Source organism: Spinacia oleracea, chromosome 5, assembly GCF_020520425.1.
Source record: "Spinacia oleracea cultivar Varoflay chromosome 5, BTI_SOV_V1, whole genome shotgun sequence".
Classification (NCBI taxonomy): domain Eukaryota; kingdom Viridiplantae; phylum Streptophyta; class Magnoliopsida; order Caryophyllales; family Amaranthaceae; genus Spinacia; species Spinacia oleracea.
In genome coordinates, this window is record NC_079491.1 from 88,300,693 (window position 1) to 88,311,609 (window position 10,917).

At 37.1% G+C, this 10,917-nt stretch overlaps 2 protein-coding genes across 2 annotated transcripts; one reads left to right on the plus strand and one right to left on the minus strand.

Moving 5' to 3' along the window:
- The first annotated feature begins 1,119 nt into the window (after positions 1-1,119).
- LOC110778684 (E3 ubiquitin-protein ligase UPL5) lies at positions 1,120-7,233 on the plus strand. Its single transcript, XM_021983244.2, has 3 exons — positions 1,120-3,265; positions 4,949-5,538; positions 6,612-7,233. Exons 1-3 carry the CDS (start codon positions 1,330-1,332, stop codon positions 6,873-6,875), a joined length of 2,790 nt encoding a protein of 929 aa, XP_021838936.1. The 5' UTR covers positions 1,120-1,329; the 3' UTR covers positions 6,876-7,233.
- A 359-nt stretch (positions 7,234-7,592) lies between these two features.
- LOC110778685 (induced stolen tip protein TUB8) lies at positions 7,593-9,356 on the minus strand. The gene is made up of 2 exons (XM_021983245.2): positions 9,198-9,356; positions 7,593-8,419 (listed from the first exon to the last, which is right to left on the minus strand). The coding sequence occupies exons 1-2, from the start codon at positions 9,207-9,209 to the stop codon at positions 7,940-7,942; spliced, it is 492 nt and encodes a 163-aa protein (XP_021838937.1). The 5' UTR covers positions 9,210-9,356; the 3' UTR covers positions 7,593-7,939.
- Positions 9,357-10,917: the final 1,561 nt, after the last annotated feature.

Consider the following 10,917-nt stretch of genomic DNA (forward strand, 5'->3'; position numbering starts at 1 on the left):
AAGGTGGGTTAAGAGGTGGGGTTGGGGGAGAGTAGGGGTTGAATTTTTAATTATTTTTTGTATGGAGTAGGGGGTAGGTGGGTTAATAGGGGTGGAGTGAAAAATAATATAATATTGTTAGAATATTTCCATTTTTAGAAACAGGTCAAGTATTAAGGGACGGCTCGATAAGGAAAACAGGTCAAGTATTCCGGGACAGAGGGAGTAATAAAAATGCTAAATACGCTAAACTAAGCTATAAATAATTGAAATAAGAAATCAAGTAAAATAAAGACTAAAAATGCTAAAAATAGAATAAAATCGACTCAAATAATGCCTAAATTACTACCCTATGAGTGACATAAATGTCACTCATCAAATCCCTCTCTGATACGATATCCTTAGGAACTCCATGTACTCTCACAACATACTTAATGTAAGCCTTAGCAAGTTGTTCCATCTTCCAGGTCTCCCTTATTGGTATAAACACTGCAGACTTGGTAAATCTATCTATCACAACCCAAATGGCATCATTTCCGGCTTTCGACTTGGGTTAACAAGTGACAAAGTCCATTGAAATACAATCCCACTCCCAACTCGGAATTTCTAATGGTTGAACCTTTCCTTGAGGTCTCCTATGCTCTATCTTGACTTTCTGACAAGTCAAGCATCTAGCTATAAACTCAACTACTTCATTTTTCATCCTTGGCCACCAATAGACTTTCTTCGGATCCTTAACAAAATACAACAAGTGGGAGAGGACTTAACCTTATCCAACCAAAACTCCTCCTGAATCTGTATTGTCCTTATCCCTAAGGGTAAACCGGATGAATACACCCAAAAAAAATCGTAAAAATGAAAAGGACGAAGAGAGTATTTTAAGTCATACGGAGTAGGTGGGTCGGGTTGTGTCGGTTTAGATTAGGCCTTCCAAATGTAGATTGTTTTTCGAATTAAATTGTGGTGAAATGGGTAAGGCCGATTACGTGGATTGGGCTTTCTGAGTATAAAACGGAGGGATAATAAAAATAAATTAAAAAAAAATAAATTGCAGCTGAGTCAGAGTTGAGTAGGTGTGTGTTCTGTACGCGCGAGCCATCAACAAGAAATGATCATATATTCACATCAAACCATTGCTCACTCCCCTTTTTAATTTCCTTTACTGAATTTCCCCAATTCTCTAAAACCCTAACCAAACCAAATTCTATCTGATCATAATTTTAGGGTTTTCATATTCTACGCCTCTCTCACTCCTAATTTCAAACAAACTTTTCGAATGAGATTCCTTATCGATTATCACCACCATCATCGTTATCATCATCATCCTTCAATTTGCTAAATTCCCATTCAATGTCATCCGTTGGTACGACAACAACAGCAACTCCGACGAATCAACATTTTCACTTTGATCGTCTCCCTTCCAAGCGCAAACTGGAGGATTACGATTCCCCGTTTAGTCGAATTCGCAAGAATTCGAATTCCAATTCCAGTTGCAAGGGAAAATCCGTGATTGATGATCACGAATTGGAGTCTTCCAGTATTGGAGATGGTGATAATCATATCCTCCAAGGAGAATCGAGCACAGTTAAGTGCGATTTGATGGAGTCGCCGCAGCTTCAATTCTTTGTCAGGCTTTTTTCTGGGGGGAAAACCCTAGTTTTACGCGCGAATTTGGATGATACGGTTGAAATGGTGCACCAGAAGATTCTAAAGGTTACGGGGATACCGGTGATGGAGCAAGGATTAATTTATCAAGGGAAGCAGTTGCAGTGGGAGCGGACATTGAAGGAGTGCGGAATTCAGAATGATGCAGGACTACAATTGGTGGGGCGAATGCGGAGCACTGATCATCCTCGAGCCTGGCGGGTAATTAATGATTTGGTTTCATTAATTTGTAGGATTTGTAGGAAAGAATTGCCTTTTGTTGATCCTTGTGTGGTCAAGATTAAGTTGGATCAGTTTATGGCTCTCCCAGTTGATAAAGGCTACAACCCTGCATCATTGTTGTATAAGTATGAAAGAAAAAAGGCTAATATTAAAAAGAAAGCAACGCTGAATATTGATGATGAAGAAGAAGAGGACGGTGATGACGAGGATGAGGACAGTGGGAGCATTAATAAGCGTGATTATTGTAGGATTTTTATGGATGCTTGTGCCCCTCAGGGTTTAGTTATGCTTTATCTGTCCAAGGAGAAGCGGAATCAGGAGTGTGCGGAGGACTGTATCCGGTCCTTTGTAGATTTCGTTAAAGATTTGGAAGGGAGTGGGATTGAGAGGGCTTATTGCGCAACGATGGTGTTGGAACTCTGTGAATTGCTTAAAAAAATGGTGACTGAAGATGACTTGGTGTATATACATTGCAGGAGCACTCTTGGGTCAATGCTGGGGAAGGTTATAGTAGGGAGTGGGCATGAGGGAGTTCATAGTCATGGTGGATTCGAAAGAAAGATGTATGGGATCGCTATAGGAGACGTGTTTCCTTTCTTGAAGGAAGTAGGGGAGAGGTTGGTTAAGGACTTGAAACTTAGTGTTGAATCAGATGCTAGCATCGGGCCTTTGCATCGAGATGTGCGCGATTTCTCCGCCTTTCTGCAGCCTGTGTTATGTTTTATTGGGAGGGAACTTAGTGCAGCAGCAAATTCTGGAAAGGTCAAGGGTAGAACAAACCCATTGGCTAATGAAGTTGATCTTCTCTTCTGTCTTTTCAATGATTTACTTGGTGGTATTGATAAATGTCTCAAAAAAGTGGAATTATGCTTGAGTGTGAAGAAGAAAAAGGATGTGGAAGTTTATCTAATTGGGTGGTCTCAGTATCTTGCTGTTCTAAAGGAATTGCACAGCGTTTCTTTACTTTATCCAGGATCAGAAGACCAATTCTGGACCACAATGAGACAGAATAGGAAAGCAGTATGTGGCCTTATTATTAAGCATGCTAAGCGTGCTGAGGACAATAGTTGGCTTCTTAAGCATAAGGATGTCTTAGATTTTGAATCAAGGAGGCATTTAGCATTGTTGGTGTTCCCAGAGGTGAGAGAAGATTATGACGAATTGCACGAGATGTTAATCGATAGGTCTAATTTGCTGGCCGAATCGTTCGAGTATATATCTCAGGCAAAGCCATCTTCACTGCATGCTGGTCTCTTTATGGAATTCAAAAATGAAGAAGCCACAGGTCCTGGTGTTTTAAGGGAGTGGTTTTGCTTAGTATGCCAAGCAATTTTTGATCCACAAAATGCCCTTTTTGTTTCTTGTCCTTTGGACCGTCGAAGGTTCTTCCCCAGTTCAGGCAAGTGCTTTATAGTCTCTTATGCAATTTGTAGTAAAAAAATTCCCTCTCAACTCTATGCTTTTGTGGCCGTTTTGACATGTAAACAATGACAACCAAGAATTAAATTTGATATGGTTGACACTGGTGCCTGAAGTTGCCACCATCAGGAGATTTTCTGTATTATAAGTAGTGGGCTTTAAGCTCAAGGAAACTTACCATGGTTGAACTTCTAGGAAAGCTGTTGTTGAGTTAGTTGTTAGCTGCACTATTTGGATTCTTTATGTTGCATTGTTTGATCATACGAACTCATACTACTATTTTTAAAACTTATGACAGTGTAGTTGACTTCAGTGTCAAACGGATGATGTCAACCATTGTATATCCCCTTGGAGTGTTGCATCTGTTTGAGTGGAAGTCTAACTGGTTTGGTCATGTTATCCAGAGAATGTCTTGTTTTTTTAAAGTGTTATTTGTGGCAATATATTCTTTTCAATACTCCTTACTGATGACTGATTGTCTATGTTTCGAGAACGCCCAACTTTATACTTTGTATATGTTTTACAACTTTTTGACTCATGGTAATTTCTTTTATTTGTTCTGAGGTGTGAAGGTGTGAGGCAATAGGAGACTAGGAGTTCAGGGACATACTTGAGTGAAATAGTACTTCGTAATGTCTTTTCATCAATGCTATACTTGTGTGCTGAGTAACTTGATGAGGTTTTGCTCTTATGAAAAAATAGATAATCAGGTTTATGCTATGAAGTTTTGTCTGGAAAACAGAGTTATGGTATGTTTGGATAGCAAGATGGAAGGGAAGGGAAGGGAAGGGAAGGGAAGGGAAGGGAAGGGAAGGGAAAGAGTAGGTAGGGGAGGGAAAGACTAGCTCCATTTTCCTCCAAACCTCTCCAATTTTGGAAGGATGGTGTTTATTAAATAGGGACACCTTTATCCAAACAAGGGAGCTTGTATCCGTCCCTTTCCACCCCCACCCCCTCTCTCTCCCTTTCCTCTTTATCCAAACAAAGTGCTAGTCTTTGTAGCCTCCACAAAGTAACTGATTAAGAAAGCAACCTACTATTGGTGGGAATTGACATAACTAGAGGAATTATGGTACTTATAGAGATGTTGGGTAGGAGATGAGCTTCCTTTAGATAAGTCATGGGTCTGAAGCGTACTTTTTTAAACATCTCAATTCCATTATAATAGCTTGTTAGAGTAAATCTTAACACATTATATGTAAACAAAAGGTTGTTCAACATGGCAGATACAAGGATTCAACACCAACACCAACATCAACATCAACATCAACATCATGGCCTTATTCCCAAAAGGACTGGGTCGGCTGCATGAACCGAGAGCCTGTCTCTCGTTGTCATCCACAAAGATCATCTTCCTCCAGTTGCTTCTAGTGTTACATGCTCTTCTAAACCCATTTTACTCATGGCATACACAAAGTATAATAAATAAAATCTGAGTGATATACTTCCTCTGCTATTTATCCTGACTTGGTTTCTTTGTTTCATTTATTTTCCTCTTTATGCAAATTATGTATGTTTTACATAAGGTTGGCACAAGAACACTGCCTGATGTTGCCTTTTAATTATATGTTGCCAACCTTTTCTCCCTACCTCTTATTTTGGGCAAGCTATGGTTTAAATTTGATTTTTTTTTTCTTAGCTTTGCTTCAAATCTATTGTGCAGCATCTAAGATTCATCCCCTCCATCTTCGGTACTTCCAATTTTCGGGGAGGGTAATTGCTTTGGCTCTGATGCATAAAGTTCAAGTTGGCATTGTTCTGGATCGTGTCTTTTTCTTGCAATTGTCTGGAAGACACATCTCCATGGAAGATATACGGGATGCAGATCCTTTCATCTATAGTAGCTGCAAACAAATATTGGAAATGGATGCTGACTTTGTTGATTCTGATGGTTTAGGGCTGACATTTAGTACTGAAGTTGAAGAGCTGGGAACAAGGAAGGTTGTGGAACTTTGTGCTGGAGGAAAAGGCATTTCTGTGAACAGCAAAAACAGGAAGGCATATGTCGACCTTATTGTTCAACATCACTTTGTATCATCTATTTCTGAACAAGTGTCCTATTTTGCCCAAGGTTTTGCTGACATTCTTGCTGAAGGAAAACACCGTGAATCTTTGTTTGAATACTTGGAACTGGGAGATCTTGATTGGATGTTACATGGAAGTGGAAGTGATATCTCTATTGAAGATTGGAAGTCGCATACTGACTATCATGGCTATAGAAAAACTGATCCTCAGATAGTTTGGTTCTGGGAGGTACGTAAAAGCAGAACATATACAGCTTACTGTTATTGCTTACTATTTTTTTTTCTTCTCATACAGAAGTGATTTATTTGTTTATATGTGTGTGAATTGTGGAAGCATCCAAATCCATTCCATTTAGTTTCAGTTTCTCCCTGAGACTTCCCTTACTAATCCTCCGTTATGTTTTTTTGGTTGGGTGTAGTGGTTTGTGAATGTAGTTTTGTGATGCTCATATTATTTGTTTTTTTCACTATGGTAAGAATGACAAAGTGCAGTCTTTGTTTTTCATGTTGACTATTGTGTTAACATTGAGGCTTGTTTGGTGTTTGTCAATCTGTTAGGGGGTTAAAATTTTAGGGAATAACCCCAAGAGCATAATCAGAAATCGGATAAGACATGACCAGAACTAATGTGATCATTGATACTTTTGGTGGTTTTGAGTAACAAGGAAATAAGATTCTGTCTAATCTACAATTTTACACATGAAATGAAGGAAATGGAAAATGTGAGTGTTAAATTACTGTAAAAAGTTGAAGGAAACAAAACAAGTTCTAGTCTTACCGTCTGTAAAATAGAAATATGTATGTCATGAGTATTGTTTTCTTCGTACCATGATTTTCCAACGTTGATGCATGATGAAATTTCTTCACCCTTTCTAAATGCAAAATGCTCTAGAGACAAGATATACTGAAGTCTCAGCATGTTTTGTACTTTGTTTACAAGTGTTAGAACAGGTCTTAGAGAATCAGATCAAATGTAAGTACAAAATTGGGACACTGTGTTTTGAGTTTTGACCCTAGAGTTTGTAAAAAGTGAATCCTTTTTAACTGTATAGTTCATTTATTTTGGTCGAATAAACTAAAAGCTCCGGTCTTATACTCTTACATGATGTATTGATACATCACTACTCACTAGTGTATCAATACAGATTGGGAGAATGTGCTGACTATTTTCAGTTGATCCCTCAACTCAGTCTTAGGATCCATAAGAGAAGTACTGGGTTTTTCTTATCTGATACAACAAATTGGAAAGACACAATATATGTTATCAATTGAATTAATCATGACCTCTGTAAACCTTTGCAGGTGGTTGGACAATTAAACGCTGATCAGAAAAGGACTCTTCTTTTCTTTTGGACATCAGTTAAATATCTTCCTATTGAGGGTTTCCGCGGTTTGGCATCTCGAGTGTACATCTACAAATCTTTGGATTCCCAAGATTGCTTGCCCTCATCACATACATGCTTTTTTCGCCTTTGTATCCCACCGTATCCATCAAAGGCTGTCATGCAAGAACGTCTCCTTGTGATCACCCAAGAACATGTAGGCTGCAGCTTTGGCACTTGGTGACATAGGTGATTTTGATAACGACAGCTAGATATTGGGGGGGGGGGGGGGTTGGGATTTGCACATAAATGAAGGCTCTGGTTTTGCTTTTGTACAGATTTCTTAGTTTAAATGTAGGTTGCAAGCTCAGTGCCATTGAAATGGTGCTCTTGCCTTGACAAAAGATTGCCTTTAAACTATTTTATGTAAAGAGTTCACTTAGATGAGAATTTGTTACTTTTGAAACTTCATCTCTGCGTGCGTATAGTTACGCCTGTACAGTAGACAGTAGTGTCATGACTGAATTAAAAGTCTGAATTTTGTCCAAACCTGAAATAATGATTCTGATCGTTGGACTTGAAAGTCTAGCTAGTCTTTATGAGTCTGCTTTGAAAGTAGGAGTAGTTTTTATTTCAGGAGTGATTTCTTACTTAAATAGTGTGAGATAGACTACCTCCACCAGATTTTATGGCAAGCTTGTGTAAATCTGGACCTTCTTGACCCTGCTTACAACAAAGGGCTGCGGTATGTTGTGTGGTTCTCGTTCATCCTGCCTGCATTGTAACACTCGGTTCTTTCTTTGACTTTGTTTTTCGACTTTTGTTCAGCTCTTTTTATCTTCACGGTTCGTGATGCTTGATTTTCTCAGCTGGTTCCTATCTGTTATGATACAATATATTTTCTACAAAAATCAATTAAATTGTGAAAATGTTCATAATATAAGAACGAAAACTCCACAGATAACCTCAAAATTATAATAGCATTATTATTCCATAACCAAATCCAGTACAGTATATCACACTCTCAAATTCCCGCTCTCTGGGTTGTACCCTACATAACCCAATAAGCAAGGGTACCTCATAACCCAATAAGCTTTGAAATATATAATGATGTTCAAAAAAATCCCAAGCAAAGCTTTGACCCCAATAATAATAATAAAAATAAAAATAATAATATGAGCAGCTATGATAATACTGTTTTTAAGTAAATAGAATAAAGAAAAAACTGATGAACCCCAGAATGCAACCCTAAGAAATATTGAGAGAAAAAGAAACCATCTCAATTTTCAAAGACACTTTTGATCAAATTTACTCTTCAGACTTCTCAACTGGAACCTCAGTGGAAGTCTCTTCTGCTGCAGCTGCAGCTGCTGGTGCTTCAGCGGGTTTCTCTTCTTCCGCCTTAGTAGCCTCTTCAGCTGGTGCTTCAGTGGGGGCCACTTCTCTGGTCTCTTCAACAACTGCAGGTTTCTCTTCTTCAGCAGGTGGGGCAGCTTCCTCTTCCTTCTCTACTGCTGGCTCTGCCACTGCCTCTACCTCTGCTACTGCCTCTGCCTCGGCTTTCTTTTCTGGCTCAGCTTCTACTGCTGGAGCCTCAGCTTCTGCTGGGGTTTCAGCAGCTACCTCAACAGCTTCTGCAACAACTTCTACTGGTGCTTCCTCTGAAGCTGGAGCCTCTGTTGCTGCTGCTGGAGTTTCAACGGCTTCCACTGTTTCTGTGGTTGGGGCCTCAGTCTTGATCACCTCAACAGGGGCCTGAGCCTCAGGAAATGTAGTGCTTGCTGCAACCTGCAGGAGAAAATATCATCAAATTTTGATCTTTAAAAACAAAAAACCTTCAAAAGAATTATCTTATACAACGTGCATGCAATTATGTCAACAAACGAAATTAAAAAAGAAAAAACCTTTGACCTAAAATTCATCTTTGAATGATCAAAGCGTATAGATAGATCTAAAAAGATGCAAGGATCTATCACACTTTTTGGATCCTTAAACTCTGTATATAACTCTCTAGCTACATAGAATATGTCTATTTTCACTGTTATATATGTCAATCAAACCATGGTTTCTTGTCATGATGAATTCTTAACCATGTACTCGTTGTGACGAGATCTAACTCCATACCAGTTTAATGATCAAGCAAAACTGGAAGATCGTCATGAAATTCCTTACATCAGATCAAATTATCAGTTTCATCTGTATTTAATTTTATGGATCATCAACACATACTTTGTTTTGTTGACATATAACTATATAAGGAAGCAAAAACATGAACAACTTGTGAAGTTTTCCTAAGATCATGCATATCATTGAATATACAATTCTAAAAAGTTTCTAAAGATCATATATCAGTTTTCAGAACTTCTAGCATCAAACTCGAGAGAGATGAAGTGCATAACAGTTCGTGTATTTTTTAAACAATGTACCAAAAACGTTGCCGAAACGTACATTCTTTCAAGAATCCATCCAACAAAAATCTCTAACAAAGTTTGTACGAAAAATCATCAAAATAACAAAAGAAGAACAACAAATTATACAAGCACGACAAATGTTGTAGGATATGTACCTCGGTGGCCATTTGTGTGAATGAACTTAAAATACGAAAATAAAAGAATTAAAATGAAATAAGCTTGAAAATGAGAAAAATTGTTTGAAAGAATGAATTTTGATGAGATGATAAAATGCAAGAGAGGACCTATATATAGGAGTGTTAACAGCAATGTAAATTAATTGATTAATTAAAATTAGAGGGAGGTGAGGTAATAGATTATAGATGTGGGGTCCTTTTGCTGGAAAAAGAATCTTTGCCAAATTGACACCTCTAATTATTCACTGACATTTGCAAATGGGCATTTTAGCTTGTCTAGTTGTAAATGTATTTTCTTCCCTCCTTTTTTCATTTTTACAAAATACGGAGTTCTTCGTAATACTTAGGTTATTATAAAATTTATTTTTATTATTAATATTACGTATTACTCCCTCCGTTTCGGAACACTCGCACCTGTTGATCGACACATAGTTTAAGGCAATTTAATTAACTTATTATTTAATTATGCGGTAGTTGACATTGGATTTTTTTTTTTAATATAGTTAGTGGAAAATTGATCAACTTTTTGAAGGTGGTGGGGATGGGAGTGATTTTTTTAATGTTTATTTGATGTTAGAAATATAGGTGGGACTTTAGGTAAGTGAAAGAAACAATATAAAATTAGAAGAAAAAAAATGTCATTTATAGAAACAGAGCAAGTATTTAATTTCCGGATTTATAAGGAAAGCGGTGCGGGTATTCCGAAACGGAGGAAGTATTATCATGAAAAGTCGACATTAACATTTTTAATTATTGCCGTTTTCTTTAAAATGTCTTAATCTTTAATTAATTCGGGATGATCTTAACTTTTAAGGTATTGATCATATGCAAAACGGTCATCATCCCCAGTTAATCTGCTCTATCAATTTATCAATTTATTTCCATTAAAGAGTGGGGTTTGGCTTGTTGTAACCAATCTAGGCATATAAATGGTATGCTATTATGATTTCATGTTCTTCAATTTCTACTTTGTTTTTGTTTAGTCTCTTTACGTTGGCCTACCATGACATCGTAGAACGGAAGATCTCTTATAAATTATAATGAAGTATATATCTTCATGTTCTGTTATTTGTTGGTTTGTAAATATGAGAGTTAAAGAGAACAATGATGTGGACGAAATTTGATTAGTATCATGCGCCATATTAGCAATTTAGCATAACATAAAACCAATAATATGCAATTCTTTGTTGAAGGCCTTGTTTGATGAAAAACCTTTTGAGTGAAAAACAATTTCATTGAAAAACATTTTTGAAGAAAATGTATAGTAAATCAATCCGTACTTTTCACCTGTTCGATTAAAGAGAATGGACAAAATGGAAATAAAGGGGTAGGGTGAATATACGGGAGGAGTTAGAGAGGAAGATAAGGAATACGATTTCCAATAAATGATTCATCCTTTACAAACCAAACAATCGAAAATGGTAAATTCACTTTTCAGAAGAAAAAATATTTTTTTCCCCAAAAAGACTCACTCTAATTGGATTACAGTCATCAAATTAGTTGAATTTTGGCCTTAAGCTTAAGTTAGTACGTAGTATGTATCAATATGTGTATAAACATGGAAAATATAATTAGATCTTTAGCATTAGGTATAATTGCATGGGCATTTACGATCATCATTATAGTCCTTATGAATTGTTACGCTTGCTGTATTCCTCTATACTTTAAAATCTATACTTCTATAAGATTTATGTACGAA